Below are 27,980 nucleotides of genomic sequence, written 5' to 3' on the forward strand. Positions count from 1 at the left end.
TGCTGTAAAAATGCATAAAATTATAACACTTGCTGAATTCCAACATCCATTCATTTTCCTTTTTTAAAAAACATACCAAAGAATGTACTTATATGTTAAGAACATATGTTCAGTTTACACATATACACAAAGCCAATATAATTATTAGCAAATACATAGGTTGTGTTTAAAGGCATAGACAGCTCTGATGTTCAAATGCTTTTTTGTTACTTGAGTCCAAGTGTGCCTGTTTTTATTCTGGGTCTGACTACCTGCGTCTCCACCCTCGGCCGGGTACATGTAGGTTAACACTCTCCTTTGTACCCAGAACCTCTCTGGAAAAGAGAAAGTGCCAGATGAGTATGAAAAATTAATCTGAAGCCAAGAAGCCTTGGAGGTTAATATCACCATATAAGAGTGGAGTTAAGCAACAGATATCATTAAAGTAGAAAACCATTTCTATGTGCCTTCTGGCACTTAATTTTCCTTAGAGTAGAATACCAGGCAATCCAGCTATTAGCCTTGTATTCTCTGTTATTTTTAGAAATGTAAATTCTGAATTCCATCTTTGAGAGTCTCTCATGCTATTCTGATGATGATATACACTATGTCTCTGCATGCCCTTGACCAGCCTCAAGAAGACAAGGTCAAGCTGTTCTCTTACTACAGACAAGAGTCAGAAGGGGGTTTGCTTCCTCCTACCTTGCGGTCATGATGAGAGGGTGACCACAGAATGTACATGAGTGACAAACTGCCCGGGGCCAGGCAGTGGCCAGCATTCTGCATCAGCACTATGGACTGAGAGCCCATCTTGGATAGTCCAGAGCCTGCTAAAGCTCGGTAGGGTCCACGTCCCCAGTGGGACGTGTGCTCGGCATTGACATGTGCAGCGTGAACCCTGTTGGATTCCAGTTACTGGCCTGCTGAGGTTCTTCTGATGGTGGAAGTTACTGAAACTTTCCTGCCTTCAACCGCCCAGAAGCCAAGTCCTGGCCGCGTCCCAGCAGCGCTTCCTGGAACCCGGATGAAGGATGCAAGGCAGACAATGAATGGTTCCCACTGGAAATGGGGCCTTTCTTCTCCCTCCCTTCCTGCCTCCTGCTTTCCTCCTGCTTTCTCCTTCCTTCCTTCCTTCTGCCCCGGAGGGCGGGCCCGGCTCAGGGGGCGGGGGCAGAGGCACTCATGTGGCTGTAGGAGTACCTGGACAGGGAGGCCCCCGTGGTCCTGCCCTCCTCCTCCTCCCCGGCCTCTCCTCTGGCCCCCGGGAGGCCAGGGCGGGGGCAGCAGGGGAAGGTGGCCAGGAAGCCGAGGCGGAACCGCTTGTTCATGAAGCAGTAGATGATGGGGTTGACGCAGGAGGAGGTGTAGGAGAGCAGGAGGATGAAGGAGATGGGGGTCCCCGACAGGTGGCGCTCGGCGGAGGCGGTGTCGTAGGCCCGCCAGGCGTTGGCGCTGAAGATGGGCATCCAGCACAGGAAGAAGAGGACCACGATGACCATGAGCATGCGGATCACCCGCTTCTTGGCCATCAGGTTGGCAGCGGAGCTGCTGCTTCGGATGCGGCTGACCCTGCCGCTGCCGCCGGTGGACAGCCGCTGGAGCTCCAGCTTCCGCGGGTGCCCGGCCCTCTGCAGGTAACACCCATCACTGTCCTCGTATCTGCCGCTGCTGCTGGTGCTCAGTTTCCTTTCTGGGGGGCGGGGGGAGGGGATGACATCACTGGTCGTTCAGGATGGGCCCTGCCCGACAGAAGGTGTGGAGCACCACCTGCTCCATCAAGGGGGCCCATCCAAACTTGAACCGAAGGATTGGGCAGGCAACCTGGGGCCTGCAGCGTGGGTAAGTGTTGATCTATACTACTTTTCCCTACAAATGAAAAGCTACTTAAAACTAATAAAGTGTGCCTGGCCTGTGGTGGCGCAGTGGATAGGGCGCCCACCTGGAAAGCTGAGGTCGCAGGTTCAGAACCCTGGGCTTGCCGGGTCAGGGCTCATACAACAAGCAACCAATGAACAGCTAGAATAAAGCAACTACTTCTCCTTTCCTGCCCCAACCCCATAAAATCAAATAAAATCTTATAAAGAAAAAAAAAAAACAAATAAAATAATGTATACTATATGGCACACATAATATAATATATAAAAAAATAACATTTTGTATATATAGATTATAAAGATTAAAAACTGATTAAAGAATGAATATTCACACTCTTTCCTTCTTTCCCTGGCTCTCCAGTGGAAAGGTTCCTGCCTGCTTGGCAAGCCTCCAAACTGCTTTTACCACGAGGAATCGAGAAAATGAGTAAAAACCAGCAAAACCCAAAGAAGCCGGAGAGACTAAGTTGTAACCTGTGGTAGAGAATGCAGTGAAGAAGTGGGGTGGCAGAGGGAAACAGTTCTGTCAGCAGAGGTGTGCGGGCAAAGGTCAGTGGGTAGTGGATTGTAATGAATGGAGACAGGTGAGGCTTGGTGACAACTGCCGTGTGACAGTGAAGGGAGGAGACAAGTGAAGGGGGACTGGAGTTACAATTAGCTTCGGTTGCTGAGGGGGTCCATGTGAATACACCATTACAGGAAGTCTGGGGCAGGGGGCCCTCAGCTTCCGGTTGGGGTCTGTGTGTCTTATCTCCTTTGAGTCTGCTCAGCACCCTCTTTGAGAGGAGTGATTTCTCTACCGCACAGGTACGGTATTTGGTATGGTACAGTACGGTACTTGGTCTCACGACTGCGCCTTATGACACAGTCTGATAATGCTTCTGACGATCTCCAGTATACTGTGGGTTTATCTAGTGAAATGACAGAGAAAACAAGCTGCTTGGTCTTTTGGCATAAACATACAGCTAAAAGATAGTTACCTCGAGCAGACTTCTTCTGGCTAGCATCAAATTTTATTCCTTGGTAAAGTTCCAAAGAGATTAATCCATATGCCACCATCATCACAATTCCAGGAATAAGAAAGAGGATGAGTAACAGGAACGTGTGCCTAATACAATAAAAGGAAATCCAATAACCAGCAATCCAGTATTTCAAACTCAGATGGGATGGAATAAACAGAGTTCATCTCCATTGAAACCGGCCTGCGCAAACAGTCAACACTAACATGTAATATCCTCGAAAGTCCACGTCCGCAGGTTCAGTCATTAGAACTTACTTACCCCTCTTTCTTCTTATTTTATTTTTCTAGATAAAGTCTCTTATGAAGAACTGGTTAAGTTGGAAAAGTCTGGTATGATTCTGTGCCTGAAAACAACTCTGCATATAAAACTAATACGAGCTTAAAAAAAAGAAGAAAAGAATAATGTGAATTTTATCTTAATAAAGCTGTTACCAAAACAAGAGTTTATATTCACTGAGAACTTACTAAATGTGTTACACATTAGGAAAAGCATTTCATATAGATATTACTATATGTAACCCCCATAATGATCCTTGAGGTAGGGACTATCCCCATAATGGCTAACTCTCCAGAAAAGGAAAGTGAGACCTAAAGAAACTGAAATAATTTGTCCAAAGTCACACAGCGGGTGGCAAAGGTGGGATTCAAACCCAAGCAATGTGATTCTAGAACCTGTGCTCTTAAGCATATCCATGTGCCATTTGTTGACTTTGTGACAACCGAATAATCAAAAGCACAGGCAGGAACGAAGGCAAGCCTCCCTGGGTTTGCAAAATGTGGCATCCTGGCTGTTTTTGACGCACCGGCACGGTGGCCTGCACACTCCGGTGCCTGGCCGGGCAGAGCTATGCTTTCTCTAAACACATTTGATTCCTGACACATCACAGCTCTGCTTTTATGAGTCCGGTCCCTAAATCAGTTTTGTGGTCTGGCATGTGTAAGGTTACACGATTAGGCCATAAAATTGTCAGAGGCTCATGGTGGCTGGGCCATTTCTCATTTCAATTGGACATGTTTTGATAAGATTCCTTTTCAAGTCTCTCTCATGTGCAGTGTAATTCTTTGCGTGTGTGTGTGTGTGTGTGTGTGCGCACATTACTGGGTTGAAATGAAAAAAAAAGTAAAGCAAAGAAAAGGGATTATCTCAGTTTTAAGCCATTTTGAAATGTCTCGTTCCCTGCTTCTAAAGCATGCTTGGAATTAATAAACATAATACCCTGTATTTGTGTAGCCTTTAAAAGATATGAAAAGACATTTTTATACACACACTCTCACTTGAATCTTACAGCCACCCGATGAGGTAGATTATTAAACCCTTGTATAAAGAACTTCTTCCTCAGAGAGCTTATGTGACCTCGTCCAACATCACCCAGCTAAGAAACAGGTATTAGAATTTCACCTTTTTATTTCCAGCAAAGTTCTCTGTGCAGGTACCCTTGCTGCAGCTCTAGAGTGAGGCATGATCCTCACTCTATCCTCAATTCTTAAGACGATCCTAGTCCTCCAGATCATCTAGTCCAAGCCCCCGCTAGTCCGTCTGGAAACGCACTGCATAGTGGTTAAGCACAGAGGTCCTGTCTCTTCTGGGTTTGTGACTAAACAAGTTACTTCACCTCTCTGTGTCCCAGTTTCCTCATCTGTAAAGTGGGGACAGTAATATATGTATGCTTTGAGAGGATTAATTGAATTAACATCTGTATGGCATTTCAAACACAGCACTCACCAGAGTGTGTGGTGTTACTATTAGAAAGAGGTTAAAATGATTCTTTTCCAAATGTTTTCAGGAAACTGATCCCGCAGCCAATCTGGACCATACATGAGAGTTTTTATGAAAACTTCAAACTTTACTCCCAATTATTTCAAGTTGTAGCAAACAAAGCACAAGGCAGCCTTACCAGGACTGCTGCATCACGTTGCTGGGCAGCAGAAAGCGGCACATGTTCGCAGTCTGGTTGTTGGTTTTGGTAAAAGGCACCAAGTTGCTATAAATTGGGTACGGAGTCATGATGGTAAAGGAGAGGCACCAGGTAGCGGCGATCACCTTCAAGGCGTGGGACTTGGTCTGCCAGACCCGAGACTGTAAGGGTTTGCAAATCGCACCGTATCTCTCCAGAGATATGGCCACCAGATTAAAAGTGGATACACTCACAGAGGTGCCTGGGAAGGAACAAAGAGGTCGGTTTTGTCGGCTCTGAAATCCACAGTTTATTTGCACATTACTTTAAGCATATCTGATCTGCACAGGTTTGATATCAAAGGGAATTGCTCAGAGGATAAAGCAATCTCATGTATGTATATTTCTTTAAAATTATTTATTCCAAGCTTTGTTCCAAAAAAGATTTAAGAGAGCAGTTAAAGAAATGTATTTGCAAATACATCTCATTGCCAATTTTCAGATAAGTATATTGAACTTTGATTATGACCTAACTTCTTCGTAGGCTGGCTGTGCTCATTAATTAATAACTAAGTGGATGAAATATGTTCCTACTATACAGAGGAGATGTTGGAGTAACCCACAGAAAAGCTCTAATTTTGAACATAATCTGCATAGTTAAATTGACCGATCACCCAGATTCTCAAGGACTGTGACCCCAGAAGGTCACTGGGGTCTGAGCTAAGAGCATTAGAACTCTTTCTGAAAATTTCTAGTACAGGCTGTCTATAAGAGCGAAACATTCTAAGTTTCAAAATGTAGTTTGTTGAAAAAATAAATAAATAAATAAAGGATGAAGAGGAAAAGCCACATAGTGTGACTAAAGGCTTCTCTGGATGGAGGTCCGTGTTTTGTAGAATGCGCGTGCATCAGCGAAGAGAGGCATCAGAACATCTCATTTAAAACGGTGTACTGAGGTATGATCAAAAAAGCTTGATTTCCCTTTTGTGTTTTGTGTGCATACACTTATTATAATGTCTTATCCCCTTAAAATTCTCTTTAATTCTTCATCCCTGAATTCTGTCAGCTCTTCCAATTAGATCTTATGATGATATTTAAGCCTGTCTTCATTCGAGTTTCGGAGCAGAAGTTCTTAGCTTGAGACCTTTTGTGGATATAAATTAATTCTCTGAGACTGTGTCTAAAAATGTTCTGTATTTACAAAAGAATATCCGTAGTATTTCTTAGAGACTTAAAGAAAACTGTAAGCCCCAAAGCATTAGATAGAATTTCATGTTCTGACCCAGGATTTGCTGTGTTTTTTTCCCGGACCTCAGGAGGTGATGATGTTCAGATCAGAGACTATAGTCCCAGAGTCAGGTCTGAGTGATGGGTCCACAGTAATGATAGACCCACCATCAGGTAAGCACTCCTTTTCTGACTACCTATTAGGAGTGTGATCAATGTTAACTATTAGCAATAGCATTAAAGAGAACTCAAAGTTCGGGGAAGAACTAAAATCCTTGGAATCAGCAAACAGAACCATTATTACAACATTGTAAGCACCTCAGAATCATCTTGCTTTTCATTTTAGCTATTTTTAAAAACATTTTCTATCGAGGTGAAATTCACGTAACAAAATTAACCATGTCAATGTGAACAATTGTATGGCATTTAGCAAATTTTAAGTTTTCACTACATAATCTGGCATAAGATTCTTAAATAATATTATCATACCGTTTATATGGACCGCCCTCAAGGCCTACAGTGCTATGAAATGCTAGTTATTATCGTTGCTTCATTAACAACGGTCCTTTTCCTCTGTAGCCTGTTTTTACTTTCAGGGGACTTGGACACAGAGTGACACTTTCTTGGTTTTTTGTCCGAGGCATTCAGGTCAGGAATTCATTGTCATTTAGTTAGTGCTGGATCCTGCTTCCTCAATGGGGAGAGATCGAGACTTTTCAAGCTTTCTGGTCACTGAAGACTGCCCCAGCCCAGCTCAGTTCTGCATATTCCGCAAGGCTTAGGTCAGAACAAAAACCTGCTCCCTTCCATTCCCCGCCTCCCCGCCTTCTCCCAAGAAGTTCTCAGAGCAGGCAGGCACCAGGCAGCTTAGCCGACAGAGAGGACCGAGACGCTGTCTTTGCTCAGCTTCAGGAGAGTCATAGCGGCTGGCAAATAGGCAGTGCACTCATTCGCCACTGCGGTGCCTACTGCTCTGGGTTCGAATCCCAGCTTGGTGGCTTACCACCTGTGTGTCCCTGGGCACATTATTAACCTCTCTGTGTCTCTGTTCCCGACCCAGAGAGACAGGGATAAATAACTGTACTAAAGGTGTTTGGTTTATAAAATGAGGTCATGGAAGGAAAAGCACTTAGCAGAACACTGGGTGAATAACATATACTCAAAAGTATTGGCTCTTGTGATTTTTATCATCATCATCATCATCATCATCATCATTTTGATTTGCATGGGAGGAGAGCTGCATACCTCAGCCAGTCAGGGTCCTCTTAGTGACCCGTTCAGCCCCCATGAGCAAATTCAACTCCTCACGTAGGGGCAGAGGGCTCTCCCTCTCTACGGGGGAACAGACTGGGAAGTGTATCCTGAGCAGGGAGTCTAGAGCTGTGGTGACAGTGGTCTATCAGACTGCGCGACAACAGAAAGAACCCTCCTCCACCCCCCTCGCCACCCCAGAAGCCATGACTCGTGTTGGGTCCAGTGCAGGACACAATCAACAGCTTCCAGAGAGTGGCAGAGCGGCTCGCATGTGGTTACTCACAGAAACCAGTCAAAGGAACCTCTTCTCGGTTTCTTGTCCACTTATTCCACTCTGAGAAACTGACCTCCGCACCGTCCCACTGGGCTCTGGCTTTGGGGACAGTCACGAGGACTGCGCTACCGTACAGCCAGCACCTGTGTCCTTGCACCCAGCTCCGCACAGCCAGATGTTTCTCCTTTTACACTCAGCAGGGCTCCTCCGCTGAGGCTGTCAGGGGTTTGGGAAGGGCTGGGGCTGAGTGGGGTCTGGGGCGAGCTCCAGACAGGGTCCCCCACAGCAACTCACCCATGAAAAAGGTGGTGGTCTTGCAGACAGCGCTGCCAAAGATGAAATCCTTGAGCAGGTTGGGGATGAGGTTGAACGGCATGCAGAAGAGGCAGAGCATGAGGTCGCTGACGGCCAGGGACAGCAGGAAGATGTTGGTGACAGTCCTCATCCTCTTATTGCGAATCAGGACCGTGATGACTAGCGCATTCCCCAGCACACTGAGCAGGAATATCAAGGAATACAAGAGGATCTGCACAGCCGGCTGCCACTCTGCTAGGAGCAGTTAGGGACAAGACGGAGAGACAGGTTGAGAGACCCAACGGTTACTTCCTCCTGATCCCCCCCTTCCCCCGCAGGGGTAAAATCATGGAACCAACTCCTCCTGGTCTGAGAATCTTCTGCAGAGACAAACTGGGGGAGGGGGCGGAGGGGAGAGCAGAGTGTTTCTGTTGCTTCTAAAAGGTTGGTTTGTTAAAGGATCACTCGGAAAATCACTTTTTTTCTTAAGAACAAAGCTTCGCTAGTGAATAGAGATTCCTGTCTTTCCTAGCTGCTAAGCGTTACTTAATCACTTCTTTTACGCCGGATTTGTTCCCAAGAAAAGGCAACAGCTAGATTGTGACAGCACCTTCTCTGTAATGCCTGTAAGTTGGAGCTTCGACACTTGCCCGTACTGCCTTCCTGCTACACTTCAGAGTGCTTGCTCTCTCCCACGCCTTTTGTTCCCCTGCGTCCGGTGCATTAGTCCCCACTCCCCCAAAGGGAACACTGACACTGTGTGACTCCATTCTGCCCTCTGATCTCTTATCCAAACTTCTGAACGGACGACTCTCTCCAGCCCTGTCTCTGGAGGACTTGGTTATATTTTTCCCTGTATCAGCCTTGCCTGTGCTCATTTCCCCCTCATCTTGATAGTTCTCCCAATGAAAAGAACAGCCTCTGACGCCTACCTTTGGACGGGTGGGGCCGATCCAAGCAGAAAAGCGTCTCATTCTCGATGCCCAGCTCGCAGGGAGGAGTGATGTTGCTTCCATTCACAAGAAGGCTGTCAACCACATCCATCCTCGCCTGCTGCTTTCCACCCAGTGCCGGCGAGCTGGTGAATTGCTCACTGTCACTCACTCCTCTAATGACCGGAGCGTCTCCCAGATGTGACCTGCCATGGAGGGGCCGGCGGGGAGGGATCTCCAGGTGTGGGCTTTTACAGCCATTCCTAAAGGAGACTGGAGCTCAGTACACTCAGCCCAGCTGGGCAAGCATTTGCACTCCTGTCTTGGAAAAGGCAGCCAGTGCACGCCAAGCCCGCTCCACCTTCCAGGCCCACCCCTCCCACTCCTGGGCCAGCCACAGGGCCCTGAGCGCGGCCTGACTGGGAGTTAACCCTTCCCAAAGTGCCGCTGCTTTTACACATGCATGCCTACACGTGTGGACACACACAGGCACGGACACAAGCACACACACTCCCCTAGTCCTTCTCTGCGTGGGAACCTGTCACCATCCCAGACATAGGCAGAATGAGGCCCCAAACTGGCAGTGTGAGACAGGAACAATTAACATGGTAACAGATATGATAATGCAGACCATCAGGACTAAAGGACACAGAGGGACTGCATTTCTACCTCCTTATATAAAAGCAATTAGTGCCTTTTTAGCTTTGGAGCCATGCCCAGCAATGTGTGTGCATATAACTGCCTGCTGGTTGTTAAGTTGTCACCAACCACAGTGTTATTGCTTGCGGTCTCTGCCCTTGTTAACTGAAAGGAGGGGGCACTTCTGAATATGGGTTCCTGGGTCCTTATTACAAAAAAGTTTGCAAGAATTTCCATTCATTTATTCATGTATTTATTGGTTCATTCATTCAGCACATATTTATCAAGAGTCAACCATTTGCCAGACACTTTCCTAGGCACATAAGCAAATAATCAACAAGATTATTTCAGATAGGTTCAGCACCACAAAGGAAGGAGAGCAGGAAGCTGTGATGGAGAGGAATGGATTGGGGTGCTAATTTACAGGGCGTGGTCAGGAAAGGCCTCCCAGAGGAGGGGACCATGATCTGAGGCCTGGGAGATGAGAAGGAGGAAGCTTGTGAAGATCTGGAGAAAGTGTCTTCTAGGTTGGAGGAACATTATTTTTGGCAGAGGTCACAGCAAGTGCAAAGGCCCTGAGGTGGGGATGAGCTTGGCCTGTTTGAGGAAGGGATAGAAGTAGGAATGAATGAGGGGCAAACGGTGGGAGGTGAGGTTAGAGAGAGGGATGGGCCTGGGGATCTGGGTGTTTGGAAGCCCCTTAGTGCCTATTAGATGAAGGGACTCCTCAGTTCAGACCTTTGGAGAAGCAGGCGGCAGGAGAAGCCCCATTTTGGACATCTGCTTGGCCGGGCTGAAACTTGGTCTAGTTGCTAGATGCGTCTGAGACTCCTCCTGAACCGGCAGCTCTCGCCCTTGACAGAACTGTGTACTGTATCTTTGCTGAGTCCTGCTGGACACAGACGAACTGACATTTTTACCATCAAGGCTCAGATGTGGGGCCGGGAAAGCAGAGTGGTACCTCTTTTCTTCGAAACCATGAACATCTCAGGTTTGAGGCACTTAATCATGGACACTAGAAGTTGAGGGAACATTGGAGAAGGAATTAGTAGTTATTAAGAGGACAGGCTTTGGTATTAGACAGATCTGTGATCAAATCCTGGTCTCACTGGTTACCTGCTGGGAACTACTAGGTAAGCTTCTTAACCTATCTAATACTCATTTCCTCTGTCAAATGGGGACAAAAATAACTTCATAAATATTTGTCATGGAGATTGATTGCCTCAGGCAGTGCCTGGCACACAAAACATCACAGATAATATTAATAGCTGTCTAATAATTATTGTTATTTATTTTATGCATGAGGAAACTGAGACTCAGAGTGGCCACGTGATTTGCTTGTGAGAACCAGTGATGGATACCCACCCCCGTGTGTACCCGGCAAGCCCATCCTCACACCGCTTCCTGCTGCACGGAGCTTTCTGCATTATTCTAGTCGCATGTAGCCCGTTTGGAGCCAGGATTCCTGTCTCTGCGCCTCCTTCCAGCCATTTGTCCTGTTGGCTGACTCTCCCTAGTGCGCGAACGGATACGGCCCCCACCCACTCGGAGGGGACGCCGTGCAGTGCTGTCCTGATTTGGGAAGGGATAAACTTTCAGGTACAGCTACATTTCACCCCACTGCTGAACCCAGCGGCTGGCTGCTTCCGGTGCTTCCACTGGACAGCCATCACCCTCCATGAAGGGTGTCTTCTGCGGAGGGACATCTGCCATCCGCAGCTGCGGGGAGCCTGCTGCTGCGGGTCCAAGTGCAGAACTTGCAGAGGGCTCAGGGCCGACCCGCCCTGAACTGAAATAGAGCTCAGATTGGGACAAGTTTCTTCCTTCCCTTCTTCGCTCCCTTCATCCCTTCCTCCCTCCACATTCTTATTCCATGCTGTTTATTGGTGGGCAGAGATGGAGGGCGGGACGTAGGAGGGTGGGTACTGGAGGTTTTGTGAACTCCCAAGGACTGAGTGTGGCCCATCGGGGTGCTGTGCCTTACACACTTCAGTACAGGGCCGAGTCACCCAGGTTAGTGGTTGAAGAACACAGATTTCCAGGGTCCCCACCTAGCGGCCTGGGGCTCTGCATTTTTATCCTGCATCCCTGCTGATTCAGAGGCCAGTGATCCCAAGGTCACCCTGGAGGTCATTTGGAGTGTGAGCACAGGTGTCAGACTGCAGGAACCTAAGCCTGGCCTTCACCGTCAGCTAGGTGAGACTCACCTTTCTGAGTCTCAGCTTGTTCATCTGCAACATGGGCACAGCATAACTCAGCGCTGCCTGTAAACATAGGGAAGGCACTTAGAGCAGTGCCTGGAACACAGCGCTGGACTCCAATGGCTCTGACTAGTGGATTAAGATGAATTCTAAGGATGCTCTATTTATTCCCTTGGTCACCGCCAGGGTCAGGGTTTGTATCTGCAGCACCCTCGCAGTGTCTGACCTATAGTGTGTGTTTGGGAAATACAGATGAATGAAGAGCATGAAAGTAGGACAGCCACTATTTCCTTGCTTGTCATACGCTTTCATAGCTCTATTGTGTTGGTTCTTTTCCTGGCCAACTCTGGATTTTTCACTCTGAGTTTCTGAGCCAGGGGTGCCATAGATTTAAACTGAAAACGAGAGGATTCCAAGGAGAGATGTGAGGGCTTTCAAGGGAAGATGCGAGCCTTTCCGGTTCCTCAGCACACGCGTTTCGAATGCCTTCTAAGTGCCACGCACTACGCCAGGTGCTGAGGATCAGCTGTGAGCAAGCCGACCAAAACGCTGCCCCCAAGAAATTCTCAGAGCACGGCGGGAGACCGGCCGTAACTGGGCTGGGCAGAACGGAAGTGCCCCTCTCGCCGCGGAGCCTGAGCCTCTGATCGGGCACCGTTCTAGGCAAATCGATAAAAAGTTATTAAAAGGTGGAAGTGCCGCCTCTTTCTCTCCGACACACAGCACTGGTCTGAACACAAACCCGGGTGCCCGCTCCAGCCCACAGAGCCCGCTGGCTGTTGGGGACGGGACTCTCCTCTGGCAAGGACTGCCCCAGAAGGACACAGCACGAGCACTCTCAGTGGGACCCTGGCTGAGGACATTTGTAGCTGCTCCCCCAGACCATTCTCCACCTTAAGAAACAAGTCTTCCAAAATGACTAAGAGATCGATCCGTATACATATTTTCCTTATGATAACATGAATCACATGCTCTCTGCAAATTTTTTTTGAAATGAAGAACAGTATATAGGTGTCAACATAACACAGATTTCAAGTGTAAATATCAATATAACACTGCCTTATTTTTAAAATTTTTCATTTTCAATGACAGTTTACATTCGATACTATTTTGAAATAGTCTCAGGGGTACAGCCCAGTGGTTAGACAACCATACACTTTACAGAGTGTGCTCCTCCGATATTTCCAGGACCCACCCGGCACCACACACAGTTATTTCAATAGTATTGACTGTATTCCCTGTGCTGTACTTTACATCCCGTGACCATTTGTTATGACCAACTTGTACTTCTTAGTCCCTTCACCTTTTCACCCAGTCTCCCAACCCCCCCCCCACCCCCCTTGGCAGCTGTCAGTCTGTTCTCTGTGTCGATTTTTGTTCTTTGGATTCCACATATAAGTGAGATCATACGGTATTTGTCTTTCTCTGACTTATTTCACTCAGTATAATAATACCCTCCAGGTACGTCTGTGCTGCATGTGACTTATTTTCAATGTGATGCCACTTTCAAAGAAACGCAGTCCAGAAGCCAGAGGCAGTTAACAAGGTAATTGCATGTGGTAGGGTGATCTGACATTTAAAAAAATTCTTTTTGGCAATTTTTCTCCTTTCTGTAGCTCAGAATGTCACTAAGTTCCTTATTCCTCAGTCTCTTCCCAAACTCACCCAGACTATGGCTTGCTAGCATTTTCCTCTTTTTCTTCGTTTATCCATCTCAGACTTCTGGAAGTGACCGACTAGACTCCCCCTCCTCCCCCACCCTGTGCCGGCCATGCTGGGTCACTCTGGAGGGGGACAGGCTGAGATTCTAGGGTGCCCCTGACCCCCACAGAGGACTGTGTGCCATAGCCCCCTGCAGTTCTTCTCCCACAGGCTGCCCTTTCTGGAGAAATTATAATGGATTGTTTCTGATGAATAAAAAACACGGAGGAAGTCAGGTTCCATGTCTGTCTGATGAGGTTGTCACTTAGCAAGCCACTGCTGAGTTCCAGCAAGTAGCTTTGCCTCTCTCAGTCTCCATGTCCTCACCTGAAAAAATGGATCAACAGAGGTAACACCTACATCAGAGGGCTACTGGGACATTACATGTCACCACGTGTGTAGAGTCCCAGCAGAGGATTTTGCATGTCACAAGGACTCAATAAATGATAACGATAATGATAATAATAATTGACCACATTTCAGGTTGATGGGAACACTACTGCTTCAGCCTGACCAGGCAGTGGCACAATGGATAGAGCATCAGACTGGGATGCAGAAGACCCAGGTTCGAATCCCTGAGGTTGCCTGTTGAGCACAGGCTCATCCAGCTTGAGTGCGAACTCACCAGTTTGAGGATGGGGTAGCTCATTTGAGCGTGGGATCATAGACATGACCCCATGGTCGTTGGCTTGAGCTCAAGGTTGCTGGCTTGAGCAAGGGGTCACTCGCTCTGTTGGAGTCACCCTGGTCAAGGCACATATGAGAAAGCAATCAATGAGCAATCGAGGTGCCACAATGAAGAGTTGATGCTTCTCATCTCTTTCCCTTCCTGCTTATCTGTCCCTTTCTCTGTCTCTCTCTTTGTCCCTGTCTCTCTCGCTAAAAAAAAACAAAACAAAAACCTCACTACTGCTTCAAAATTACATTTATGAATGGTTTGTTGACTATTCTTCCAGCCTTTTCCTCTAAACATAATTTTTTTAAAAAAAAGCAAATTTAGGATTCATTTTAGAACTTTTTGAAATATATATATATATATATATATATATATATATATATATATATATATATATATATATATATATATATATATATATATATATTTTACAGAGACAGAGTGAGAGTCAGAGAGAGGGATAGATAGGTACAGACAGACAGGAACAGAGAGAGATGAGAAGCATCAATCATCAGTTTTTCATTGCAACACCTTAGTTGTTCATTGATTGCTTTCTCATATGTGCCTTGACCACAGGCCTTCAACAGACCGAGTAACCCCTTGCTCAAGCCAGCGACCTTGGGTCCAAGCTGGTGCGCTTTGCTCACACCAGATGTGCCTGCGCTCAAGCTGGTGACCTCAGGGTCTTGAACCTGGGTCCTCTGTATCCCAGTCCAACGCTCTATCCACTGTGCCACCACCTGGTCAGGCAAAAAAATATTTTTAAGGTAAATTTTCCCTCAAACTGTATAGCCTTAGTAACATTCTAAATATTTTTTTAGAACTTGGAAGTAAAAAAATATCTATAACCCCGTCATCCAGAGAATTTAAAATGTGTCTGACATGTGTACTCCTTTGTATATTCATTTTTTCACTTAGCGTTATTTTGCCATCATGTTTCAGTACTTTTCTATCCCGTTAGTGATGTTCATTATTCCAATGAGTGTGTACTTCTAATTTACTAACAGACTTTCATACAGTTGGATGTTTAGTCATAATTTTTAGCCTTCGGCTTTTATAAGTGACACTGTAGTGAATATGTGCACATTTAAAAAATATTTTTTAGTTTTCAATTACAATTTATATACAATATTATATCAGTTTCAGGTATACAACCCTGTGACCAGACATTTATAAATTTACAAAGTGATTACCCTGATAAATCTAGTCCACATCTGACACCATATATAGTTATTACAGTATTATTGACTATATTTTCTTTTTTTTTTTTTCTTTTTTTTTTTTAATTTTTTGCATTTTTCTGAAGCTGGAAACAGGGAGAGACAGTCAGACAGACTCCCACATGCGCCCGACCGGGATCCACCCGGCATGCCCACCATGGGGCGACGCTCTGCCCACCAGGGGACGATGCTCTGCCCATCCTGGGCGTTGCCATGTTGCGACCAGAGCCACTCTAGCGCCTGAGGCAGAGGCCACAGAGCCATCCCCAGCGCCCGGGCCATCTTTGCTCCAATGGAGCCTCGCCTGCAGGAGGGGAATAGAGAGACAGAGAGGAAAGCGCGGCGGAGGGGTGGAGAAGCAAATGGGCGCTTCTCCTGTGTGCCCTGGCCGGGAATCGAACCCGGGTCCTCCGCACGCTAGGCCAACGCTCTACCGCTGAGCCAACCGGCCAGGGCCGACTATATTTTCTATGCTGTACTTTACACCTCATGACTATTCTGTATCTACCAATGTGTACCTTGTAATGTCTTCGCCTCTTTCACTGATCCATCCACCCCCCTGCCACCCAATCTGGCAGCCATCAAAATGTTCTCGTATCTATGAGTCTGTTTCTGTTCTGCTTGCTTGTTTTCTTTAGATTCTACATCTAAGTGAAATCCTATGGCATTTGTCTTTCTCCGACTTATTTCATTTAGCATAATACCTTCTAGGTCCACCCATGTTGTTGCAGATGGCAGGATTTCATTCCTTTCTATGGCTGAATCATATACCATTGTATTTGTGCAACACTTCTTCTTTATCCATTCATCTATTGATGGACACTTAGGTAGCTTCCATATTTTGGCTATTGTGTATATGCTGCAGTAAATGTATGGATATGTAAGTCTTTTGATTTAGTGTTTGGGTTTCTTCCGATAAATACCCAGGAGTGGAACTACTTACTGAGTCTTTTATGTCTCTTGTTATAGCCTTTGTTTTAAAATCTTTTTTTTTTTTTCTGAAGTGAGAAGTGGAGAGGCAGAGAGACAGACTCTTGCATGTACCCAACTGGGGTCCAGCCGGCATGCCCACTAGGGGGCGATGTTCGGCCCATCTGGAGCATTGCTCTGTTTGAACCGGAGCCATTCTAGCACCTGAGGCAGAGGCCATGGAGCCATCCACAGCGCCTGGGCCAACTTTTGCTCCAATGGAGACTTGGCTGTGGGAGGGGAAGAGAGAGAGAGGAAGGAGAGGGGGAAGGACAAAGAAGCAGATGGGTGCTTCTCCTGTGTGTCCTGACTGGGAATCGAATCTGAGACATCCACACTCCGGGTCGACACTCTATTGCTGAGCCAGCTGGCGAGGGCCTTAAAATCTATTTTTTCTGCTATCAGTATTGCTACTTCAATTTTTTTTTTAATTTCCATTTTAACGAAATACTTTTTTCCATTCCTTTACTTTCAGCCTGTGTGTATCTTTCCATCTGAAGTGAGTGTCTTGTAGATAGCATGTGTAAGGCAGTGGCGTAGCGAACATAGCTAGCGCCCGGGGCACGACACTTGATTGGCGTCCCCCTCCCCTTCTACTATGCTTTTCCTGTTTGCTTGGAGACCATTTGGCGTCCCTCTGCGAGTGGCGCCCGGGGCATGATAGACCCCCTTGCCCCCCTCCCTACGCTACTGGTGTAAGGGTCCTGTTTGTTTGTTTGTTTTTCAGAGACAGAGACAGAGTCAGAGAGAGGGATAGACAGGGACAGACAGACAGGAACGGAGAGATGAAAAGCATCAATCATTAGTTTTTCATTGCACATTGCAACACTTTAGTTGTTCATTGATTACTTTCTCATATGTGCCTTGACTGCGGGCCTTCAGCAGACCGAGTAACCCCTTGCTTGAGCCAGCGACCTTGGGTCCAAGCTGGTGAGCTTTGCTCAAACCAGATGAGTCCACGCTCAAGCTGGTGACCTCGGGGAGGGATCTTGTTTTGTTATCCATTCAGCCATCATATGTCTTTTGATTGGAGCACTTAACCATTTGCAATTCAATTGTTTCTATGTATTAGTAGAGCTGCTCTGTCTGCCAGTCTTGGTAGATTGGTCTTATGTAGCATGTGTCCTGTAGGGTCTGGTGGCACAGACTTCCTGGTCACTCGAGTTGGGCACTCAAACCTGCCTGTTGTAGCTGAGCCTAGATTCCTGTTGGTACATCAGTGGGAGAGAGTTAGCCCCCAGCCAATAGGCTGGGAAGACTGGCCACGACCACCGTGGAGGAACTGCTGTGCAGAGCTTGCTCCACCAGATAGAACTCACTCCTGTGGGGCTCGGGTACGCACCGAGCTCACCCTTTGAGTGGGTCACTTGTGGAAGTGATTGGATGGTGCTTCAGAGTGGTCTGAAGCTGTCCCCTGGGTGCACTGGCTTTGGGGCCTCCTGGGAGGTGCAGGCCAAGGTCAGCCCCCACCTGCGCCCTGCCCGGGGCCACCCAGCATGAGCTACAAACTAATCTATAGATGGCTGCTGCTGGTGCTGGGCTTGGAGGTGCCTGGGAGAGGCCAAGCTGTGAAGCAAGCCCAGCTGCTGCTCGTGCCAGGCCTGGGGCCAGGTAGGGAGAGGTGTGGGGCACGCCGAGGCCAGATGCTGCTTGTTCGAGAGACTTCAGGAAAGTCTGAGGCCCGAGCCTAGACAAGCTGTTTGTATGGAAAAACCACTGGAGATGGCATGTGTGGGCTTTAAAGTTGAGTGGGGTGGGGCCTCAGGGAATCTCCAGGGTTCATGAAGCAAATGATGCAAGCCAGGTTGATGGAGACTTAGAGGTGGCGCCTGCCAGCCGGCTGGCGCTGTTGGAGGAATCTCAGCAGAGGAACAGTAGCCTCTGCCAGCACCTCTGTCTGGAAGAGAGCTGCCCCTTCAGCCCCTGAGCTGATACCAGACAATTTAGGTCCTCCTTGTGTGTCCCTGGAACCTTTCAAGCTGCTGCCCCAGTGCTGGGGCTCAGAACAAGTGAGTCCAGGTAAGTCTGTGCACGGGCCCTGTAAGAGGAGCAGCCTCTGTCTCAGCCCCAATCCTTCTGGTTTTTACAGCCAGAAGTTATGGGGGAGTCTCCCCCTGGCATCTCTGGGCTGGGGGGCCAGCTCCTCAGGGGGAACCTCCGCAGATGAACTATCCCTCCTGGTTTTTATCCTCACACTGGGTGTGGGACCAGCCCCTTCCTGTGCCTCTGCCCCGCCTACCAGTCTCAGTGTGGCTTTGTCTTTATATCATTAGTTAATAGGGTTTCTGTCCAGCTGGATTTCGGGAAGTTCTGAATGATGGCTGGTCTGTAGTTTAGCTGTCATTTTGCCGTGCCCAGCGAGAGGGTCTGAGCACTGTGTTGACCTGCGCCGCCATCTTGCCCGGAGCTCCCTCTGCACGAGTTTTTGTGGCGTCTGATGCTCCTCGGTGTCCAGGGCGGCCACCAGCGCAACCCCAAGGTCAGCGTTCACAGCCCGTGCCCAGTGTTCACAGCTACTAAGCGGCACAAACGGATGTCTTGGTTTTTCTTGGGATGAAGATAAATATCTCCAATTTTTCTACTTCATCTCCACTGCTGTACCCTTAATCCACTCGACCCCCACCTATCACATGGAGGAATGTTGTCGCCCCCTTGACTGATCTCTGTCTTTCCCTTCTGACTCCTCCAGTCTATTCTCCATGCGGTAGTCTAAGTGGTGTTTTTATAAGGTAGACCAGGACGTTGTTGCCTTCCTGAAACTCTCCAGCCGAAGCCCTCTCTCCCCCCCCCCCCCCATGCTGGGTGTCACAGACATCCTTTCTCCTCCCTCCTGGGCCCTGCTCCTGGCCTGACCCCTTTCCCAACCCCCAGAGTCGTTGAATAGTCACGGGCTGTTCTGTTTGCTTTCCTCCTCTCATTAACCCCTGCCCACTGATGCCGCCTTCTCAAGGAACTCTGCCCTTGGACCCAGACTAGAACGTGTTTCCCTGTTGGATGTTCACCGGCTACCAGTCCTCTCCTTTCACCGACTCAGCACTTAATAGCTCTTACCGTGGTTTGTAATGTGACATTTATGTGATTGCTGCGTCACCACCTGTCTCCTCACTAGCCTGAAGCTTCCGGAAAACAAGAGCTCTGTCCAATTTGCATATCACTGTAGTAACTCCTCAATGGAAACAGCCAGCGCCATTCCCTTAAAACCTCTGTGTTTATAGTGATTTACTATTATAAATTCTTTTTGTGGCTAAGGAAGGTGAGTCTTTTTTTTTTTTTTTTTTTGACAGAGACAGAGAGTCAGAGAGAGGGACAAATAGGGACAGACAGCCAGGAAAGGAAACAGATGAGAAGCATCAATTCTTCATTGCAGCTCCTTAGTTGTTCATTGACTGCTTTCTCATATGTGCCTTGATGGGAAGGGGAGATGCTACAGCAGAGCAAGTGACCCCTTGCTCAAGCCATTGACCTTGGGCTTCAAGTCAGCAACCTTTGGGCTCAAGCCAGCGACCATGGGGTCATGTCTATGATCCCACGCTCAAGCCAGTGTCTCTGTGCTCAAGCTGGTGAGCCTGTGCTCAAGCAGGCGACCTTAGGGCTTCGAACCTGGGTCCTCCATGTCCCAGTCTGATGCTCTATCCCCTGCACCACTGAAGGTGAGTCTTAAGGAAATTGCAAATGTAGCATTTGTATTTAGACCCAAGTCAGATTGTTACCAACATCTGTGCTTACTTCATTACGCGCTGCAGCATAATACCACCACAACTGTTCCCAGAGGCTGACGGGAACCAACAACTGACTTACTCCCACTCCTATATGGTCCTAAGCGCAGTATACAGGTTTGTGAGCCTTTAGACCCAAGGGCATGGATCTTTGGCTGGAATTTGATAACGTATGACAGACACTGGGGGAAACGTTTGGGGGCAGAGGCTCCAGTGACTTGAGAGTCAGCAGAATTAGCTTGGGATTGTCCCACTCTTCCTCAGCGTCTCCAAGGACCCACAGTGCAGAACACCAAGAGGCCATTGCTATGAGGTTAACACTCAAAGAGTCTAGTGTGTGTCCTAGTGTGTGTCGTTTTGTGCCATCTTCATGATCTGATCTGACCTTGAGCTTTATCCCTCTGACTTCCCAGTACCTCATTCATAAAGTACAGATCATCATACAGACCTCGGAGGGCCATGTAATGGGGTACATGTGTGAAAGCTCTGTCTGAACCCTGGAGAGATGTGGTAGGGATAAAACCACCCTTTATTGAGCAGAAACACTCCCTTAGGTGCTTTATTCTGCTATTTCTATTCCTCACACAACCTTGTGAGGTGACTTCCATGATCCCGCTGTACCCATGAGGGAACTAACAGCCCCACGAATTAGATCTGCTGCCCCACCATGGAGCATCCTCGGTTCCACGTGAGAGTGCTCCAAGCAGGCTCAGGGGCACCTACAAGCCATTCTCTTAGCTCCAGTTCCCTCGCAACACTCATCCCTTTATCTCCTGCCCCGGATCCCACCGTGGACATATGTTACCCTTGCAACCACTGGAAACCCATCATGAGAAGATCACAGTCCACGGAAAAGACACTGTGTCCGTGTATCACCACAATGGCCAGTTTGGAGGCAACACGTGCAGTGGTGGGGACTGAGCACCCAGGTTGGCTCCACTTGGGCCAGAACCTCAGAAAGCCTCCCATAAAGACAATTTTATCAGCTCTGGTCCTCAAACCCCATTTAAAGGCCCACCTGGCTCTCCCTCTCCCTGCTGTCCTGCTGTGCACCCCTGTCCAGTGCCTTTCTCCTAAGTTAAAAGACAATTCCCAGGAACAACAGTGGATGCAGAGCTGCTCGAGGGGTGGTGAAGAGGTCTGGGTCTCACCTCTGCCAGCCAGACGCTCTATAACATCATCATTATTATCAGCATTCACTAATGTGTTCCAATTAGGCCAGGATGAGGCTCCTGTACACTGCTAGGTCACTAAAAACCCCAGGTTCACATGCCTGGAGGTGTGGAGCCTGCAACATTGCTCTTACGGGAAACTTTTAGAGAGTTGTGCCTGGCTGGCATCTGAACCACCCATGTGTCCACTTGCTATTTTGGGATAGTAACAGCTAACGAATCCATTAACTGGACTAAAAGTGAAAGCAATTGGAAGCACAAGTGCCTTGAAATGTTTATGCACCATAATGAATGCCGATCTGGACTAATTACAGCGGAAAGTAGGGTTAGAAGGAAACTCTTGATCTCGGCCCCTTCGTGGCCCAAAAAATGGAAGGAGAAATGTCAGATTTGAGGATTAAAAATGATCATTTCTATGCCTGTCCATAATAAAACCTTTGATTTGAAATTCAGTTATCTTAGAAAAGCACAGAGTAATTATAGCACCTACGCCACAGTCTCAGAGCTTACTATGCGGTGATGTCATTCGCAATCGGTCAGTTTCCACAGTGACCATGAATTCCTGAAGGGCAGGGCGCTGTCAGCCATGTACGCTGCAACTACATCTCCACCTGTTCCTACAACATCTAGTGCTTTCTCAAGAGTTTTGTAACACATTGACTCACGTAACCCTCACATCAACCCCATGAAGTAAAACTACTATGACCCCCATTTTCCAGTGAGGCGGAATAACTTTCCCAAGGCCACTACAGAACTCATGTTCCACTAACGTTGTTCTTGGCCTTCTTTGAGTCTTGAATCCCTCTTAGGAATCTGATCTTATGGGTCTCCATCTAGGAATAAATGGCCATTCCTCAAAACACACACAACTGTGCACACAGTTTCACGAAGATCATGAACTTGCTAAAATCTAACCACAAATCCTAGGTTAGGAACCAATGTGACAATGTCCTGAGGCTCTGGAGTCAGACACACTTGGTTTCTTTCTCTTTTCAAAAAGTATTAGTTGTTAATTAAGTAATAAGGGAGCACATGTTCTTTAGTGAAAATCCAAAGAGTAGAGGTATTGTCTAAATTCCCTTTGACCAGTAAATTCCAGGACCCCTCCTAAAAGTAACCAATATTATCAGTTTATAATATACGTTTTTCTGTACATTAAATACCTATCTGTGTACCCATGGAAATTACTTGGTATGGCTGTGTTTACACAAATGATATTATATTGCAACGTGCTTTTTTTTTCTGCAACGCGCTCTTTTTCCACTGAAGAATCATGTTGGAGGGTTTTCAACCCATATAGATCAGTCGTATCCTTGTAAACTACTGTGTAGTACTCCACATCATGGATATGCCACTCGATGACATTTTTTTCTAAGTGATTAGGTTGTTGTTAGATTTTTGCTCTGGCAGACAAAACCACAGTGACTACTCACCTATACTCCTCAAGCACATGAGTGGGTGTTTGTCCAAAACGCCAAAACTCTGGGATTGCTGGGTCATAGAATATGTGCATTTTTTAAAAAAATATAAAAGATACCACCAAATTTTCCTGAAAAATAGAAGTGCCAATTTTTTCCCTCCTGCAATGTACAAGATCCATATTTACCCACACCCAACCATAATTTTCATCACTTTTCAATTTTTCCTAATCCAATGGATGAAAAATTATATCTTGTTTTATTTTGCATTTTTGTTTGCTAGTCATATTGAGCATCTTTTTGTATTATTTATTTGTGTCTTTCCTTTTATGAATAACACACTCATTTCTTTCGCTCTTTTTTCCATGCATTTTCCTTTTGTCATTGACTTATGAGCTCTCTGTTGTATTCTGACACTAAATATTTATTAACTACATTTAATATATTTTTCTCTCAATCTACCTCTTATAATTTACACACCTGGATGGGAACTCTGGCACTAACACTGACTTTCTGGAAGATTTAAATAAATATTTACCCTTCTGGACTTTAGAATCCTCATCTGCAAAATGGGAGTAAGCATTTATCTTCATGGTTGTTGATAGAATTAAATGAAATAATGACTATAAAATGCTTGGCCCAGTGCCTGGCATATAATAAGTGTTCAAAAAGTAATTATTAATATTATTCATTCTAACGAATTTAAAAGATTCGTCCATGTATGAGCCAGAGTAATGTCTATCTTCAACTTCTACCCAGTGGTTATAGATCTACTTCCTTCAGGAAAACAAAAATAAAAGTCTGAAAGATCTTTGAGGATGAATAGTAAAAAAAAAGCACATTTCATTTCAGTTTATAATTTGTACAATAGGTCTATTTTATTTTCACTTCTAGCCAGTTTTGTTGAAGTCAAATTGTTAGCACAGCAGGGGAAACCTGAATAGAATTAAATTCAGTTTTCATTGAAGAAACATTTAAAGCAAATTTATGAAAACATTTTTCATGACAGCCTGGGAAAGGTGCAGAGACATCTTGTCTTCTTCTTCCCCCTGTTACATTACCTACAAAATCTTTGTTCTTAAACCCACCCATTTTTTTCTGAGAGGCCAGCCAGCTCCTTCTGAATCTGAATGACGTTAAGACTCTCTGTATGACCATGCTCTGCAGGTCACAGACCTTTTCATGAACTTGATTCCTCTCCAAACCCTCTAAAATAGTTGGGGCAGGATTACTGTTTCCTCCAAATGAGGAAACAGAGGCTCTGAGGGAGAAGCCACCTGTGATCTTCCCAGTCTGACTTGAGGTTTCCTCCTTGGCGCTTCCGTCCCACTACGCACATACCCCTATCAAACCATGTTCAAATCATGCCTGTAAGTCTTCGTCTTCTCCTCTAGATGAGTTCCTTGTGAGCAGGAACTCTGCCTTCTGTACGTGCATCCTTCATAACCACCTGGCATGAAAGATGGAGGGAGGAAGGGAGAGAGGAAGGGAGCGAGGGAGGGAGGGAGGGAGGAATGTATGTATGTATGTTATACCTGCTAATAAGTGGTACTCAGGTCTCTATTAAACCACATCCAGCCGTCTTTATTTAGATTATTTAAAAAAATTTTTAAATGTCTTAAATGATCACACAGTACAATTGACTTTTGGGGGTGTGTACATAGAGTTCTATGACTTTGGGACATGTTTCGATTTGCATACTTGCTGCCCCAATCAAGTGATAGAACTCTTTTAGTACCACAAAAAGGAAAAAAAAAAACCAAAACTCCCTCATGTTGCCCTTTATAGTCGAAGCCTCCCCTCCCCCAGCCCCTGGCAGCCACTGGTCCGCTCTGCCCCGCCCTCATTTCATCTTTTGAGATGTCACGTAACTGGAATCACACTGTAGGTACGTTCTGAGAATGGTTTCTTCCACTGAGTATAGTGCATTAGAGGTCCACTTAAGTTGTTGTGTGTATCAATAGTATTTTATTATTATTATTATTGCTGAGCAGAATTCCTTTGAGCGGCGGCTGTGCCCCAGAGCGTTCATCCACTCACCACCAGGAGACAATTTAGGTCGTTTTTCAGTTTGAGTCCATTATAAGTAAAGCCGCTATCAACACTCACGTACAGGATTTTATGTGAACTTAAGTGTTAATTTCTCTAGGGGTAATAATTCTCAAGAATGATATTGCTGAGTTTTATGGTCAACATATGTTTAACTTTTAAAGAAACTGCCGAACTCTTTTTCAGCGGGCTTATATTAAGCATCCTCACCTTGCTACTATACAACTTTTAAAAAACAAACAGACAACTGCTCCTTTTTTTCTTCTCTTGCAATAGGATACTCTCCCCAGGCTTCTGTTCCTCTGATCCCCTCCCTGCACCCGCAGAAGGCCAGGCGCCTCCCTGGACTCCAGGGCCCAGGGGCAACCATCCATTGGGTGGCTGGCAGTATGGGGCACTGGAAGGCGCCCCCTCTCTAGGCCTCTCCCTCTTGGCTTCTGAATGCCAGTACCAGAGTCTGTCTTTCATCCTTGTTAAAAAGCAGATGGTCAGGATTGGGACCGCACTGTGCTCTGATCAGTCACATTCTCCTTAGCACAGACCTCATTCAGGGTTTTCCTGAATATGGAATTGGTCCTGGAAATAGAGAAACCGGGAGGGGTTGACCTTCGGAGGACTGAGGGAGAGGCAGAGAGGGTCCAACCCTGCTGTCTGTCACAGGGCAGCTTTGCTTACTTACGCACTGATGCTGGGTACTGGGCCGGGGTGAGACACACACCCCCCTTCTTACTCCTGTACCCGTCTATTAGTTCTCCTCTTTTACTTTGCTACAACGAGCACGGCATCACTGGTTTCTTTCACTCGACCTTTCGTATCCTTGTGATTCATTCGTACCGAGAACCAATCTAAAAGAGACCCTTAGATTAACTGATTATAAAGCCCCCAAGACAATGGCTTTATAATCTCACATCCTGACTTCTTCTTTTGGGTCTAATAACTCATCCCTCCTAATTCAACACCAAGGTGGCGTTGGGGGCAGGGGAACTCTGATATAACACAGGCTATGAGATGCAAGATGGTCCTTCCTCCTAAAACTTCAGAAGAGGCATCACCACCGCCTGAAATAACCTATGTGTAATATTTCAAGTCTCATGCTCTTTACTTTATCTGTGATTTAAACACAACCCTGACAAGGTAGTAGGATGATGCCAGGCCTCACAGCTACAAATCATGATGTTATTTGAGTTGCCTCAGTCTTGACAAAGTTCACAAACACAGGGGATGAAAAGAAGAGGCTCTTTTTGTCTTTCTCTCTTTGTGAAATTGCGACACAAGGCAGACCCTCATTCTTCTAGCAGGCCTTGGGCCAGCCCCTGGGTGGTGCGCCCATGGAAGTGTTCGTCTCTCTGAAGCTGGGAGAGCCACGTGGGCCTGACCTGCTGGTGCTTGCCCAGGGGAGGCGGTGTGTCAGGTAGACCCACGCACCTATCTCTGACTCTGTTCCCTAATGGGCCTGCTGGCATTTACTCATTTCAAGAAGCAAAACTCTTCACAGGATTCACAGCTCAGAGCATGTCCTCCACTGACTGGGTGACAGGCACCACCAGAAACTCTGTGCTGCCCAGCTCGGCCTCAGCACCTTGCCTTTGGGGCTTCTACACTAGAGAGCAGTGGAGAGGAGGGCCATGGCGTGGGAGAGGGTATTTTTAGGGATGGTGAGTCTGGTGGGGTCACAACACAAAAATCCCATCACGGGAGGGTGGATAGAATGGGCATGGGGGATACAGAATCTACTGCATGCTTTTCTGAATGACCTCAACAAAGACATGGCCCCTGCCTCTCTCTGCTGGGCCTTTCCTGATTCAGTGACGCTAGCTGCCGACCCGGGCAAAGGTGACACGAAAATGTGTTCTCCAAACAATGAGCTAAAGCAGGGATCAGGAAACCTTTTCAGTGAAGGAGAACATGGTGAACATTTTTTGGCTTTTGCCGGCCCTGTGTTCTCTGTCACTATTCAACTCTACCTGGAGCATGAAGGAAGCCAAGGCAATATGTAAATGCCTGGGCATGGCTGTGTGCCAATAAAACTTTATTGACTAAGACAGACAGTGGACCAAAGTTTGCTGACCTTTGCTCCTAGGGGATGGCAGATAAGCCAAAGAAGATTCCAGATCCCTCTTATACCAGCTCTGAGTTACTTATATTTGGTCTCGTAGGCAAAAGAGAAGTAGATATCAGTCTTGTTTAGGAAGCTCTATTGTGGGGTCCGTTTGTCATAGCAGCCTGTCCTGTCCTAGCTTCGCTCATGCCCTTAATTTATTTAAAACTTGTACTTAAATGACACTTTCTCAGAAAGAAAATGCCACCACCTCATCTGAAATAGCACCTTAAATGGAGCCTATTACTGTGTAATATTAAATATTTAAAATAGTTTTTTACTGTCTATATCTCTTAGTAAGATCGACGGGGGCAGGAAACTTTCCATCTTAATGCTGTATTCCCACGCCTGGAACAGGTGTAGCCCACAGTAGACACTCAATGAATATCTGCTGAGCGAGGGATTGAAAAACGAATAACCTTAAAGGACTTGGAAAGTTCAAAACCTGAGAGATTAACACTGGTGTCCAGACTTTTTTCATCATCCCTCCCATCAGCCAAACATTTTTGTGCATGTCCCCATAGGTCTACTATATAGGAATTTTTAAAGGACGAGATGAAAAAAAAAAAGAAATACCATAGAACTTCCTACCCATCAATGAATTTTCACATACCCACTTCGGAGTCCACTGAGCTAGAGGCGGTGGTAAGAGAAGGCCTACCCTGGTTGGCTCAGCGGTAGAGCGTCGGCCTAGCGTGCGGAGGACCTGGGTTCGATTCCCGGCCAGGGCACACAGGAGAAGCGCCCATTTGCTTCTCCACCCCTCCGCCTTGCTTTCCTCTCTGTCTCTCTCTTCCCCTCCCGCAGCCAAGGCTCCATTGGAGCAAAGATGGCCCGGGCGCTGAGGATGGCTCTGTGGCCTCTGCCTCAGGCGCTAGAGTGGCTCTGGTCGCAACATGGCGACGCCCAGGATGGGCAGAGCATCGCCCCCTGGTGGGCAGAGCGTCGCCCCTGGTGGGTGTGCTGGGTGGATCCCAGTCGGGCACATGCGGGAGTCTGTCTGACTGTCTCTCCCTGTTTCCAGCTTCAGAAAAATGAAATAAATAGATAAATAAATAAAAGAGAGAGAAGGCCTAGGTAGAAGCTGACGTTGGGGACGGACAGAGAATCTGGGCTCCGGCGCAATCCAGCCGTGATTCGTTGACTCACCCGAAGGTCTCCGAGAGCGCTGTCTCCCCTCAAATCTCTGCTGACGCCTTCCACACGGTTGAATGGGTCGAGGAGCCTGCTCTTCTGAACAACTCGTGTAGAAGCTGGAGGATGAGCTCGGCCACGAACAACCGGCACGTACGCCCAGGCGTCCGGACCAGCTGGAAATTCTGGTGCTTTTCTGTCATGGACAAGCTTGGAGTGGGGGTGGCCTCTTCTCTCC

The 27,980-nt window shown here is 46.9% G+C and overlaps 1 protein-coding gene across 3 annotated transcripts; it reads right to left on the reverse strand.

Annotated features, from left to right (window-relative positions):
• CCKAR (cholecystokinin A receptor) lies at positions 1-27,971 on the reverse strand. 3 transcript variants are annotated; one of them, XM_066385848.1, is made up of 6 exons: positions 27,758-27,971; positions 8,750-9,012; positions 7,818-8,072; positions 4,770-5,031; positions 2,834-2,961; positions 1-1,669 (listed from the first exon to the last, which is right to left on the reverse strand). In XM_066385848.1, exons 2-6 carry the CDS (start codon positions 8,859-8,861, stop codon positions 1,137-1,139), a joined length of 1,290 nt encoding a protein of 429 aa, XP_066241945.1. In that variant the 5' UTR covers positions 8,862-9,012; positions 27,758-27,971; the 3' UTR covers positions 1-1,136. The 3 variants fall into 3 exon arrangements, with proteins under 3 accessions (XP_066241945.1, XP_066241946.1, XP_066241943.1); XM_066385849.1 differs by lacking the exon at positions 27,758-27,971 and having other exon boundaries at positions 7,818-8,069; positions 8,750-9,083; XM_066385846.1 differs by lacking the exon at positions 27,758-27,971 and having other exon boundaries at positions 8,750-9,083.
• Positions 27,972-27,980: the final 9 nt, after the last annotated feature.

The sequence above is a fragment of the Saccopteryx leptura genome, chromosome 5 (assembly GCF_036850995.1).
Source record: "Saccopteryx leptura isolate mSacLep1 chromosome 5, mSacLep1_pri_phased_curated, whole genome shotgun sequence".
Taxonomy (NCBI): Eukaryota; Metazoa; Chordata; class Mammalia; order Chiroptera; family Emballonuridae; genus Saccopteryx; species Saccopteryx leptura.

What these genes read in the sequence shown, in the direction of transcription:
- CCKAR (XM_066385848.1), bottom strand. Translation starts at nt 8,861, where the DNA reads ATGGATGTGGTTGACAGCCTTCTTGTGAATGGAAGCAACATCACTCCT. An exon ending in TCGGCCCCACCCGTCCAAAG is followed by an intron (nt 8,073 to 8,749) that starts GTAGGCGTCAGA and finishes AACTGCTCCTAG; the next exon opens with CAGAGTGGCAGCCGGCTGTG. An exon ending in AACGTGATGCAGCAGTCCTG is followed by an intron (nt 2,962 to 4,769) that starts GTAAGGCTGCCT and finishes TTATTGTATTAG; the next exon opens with GCACACGTTCCTGTTACTCA.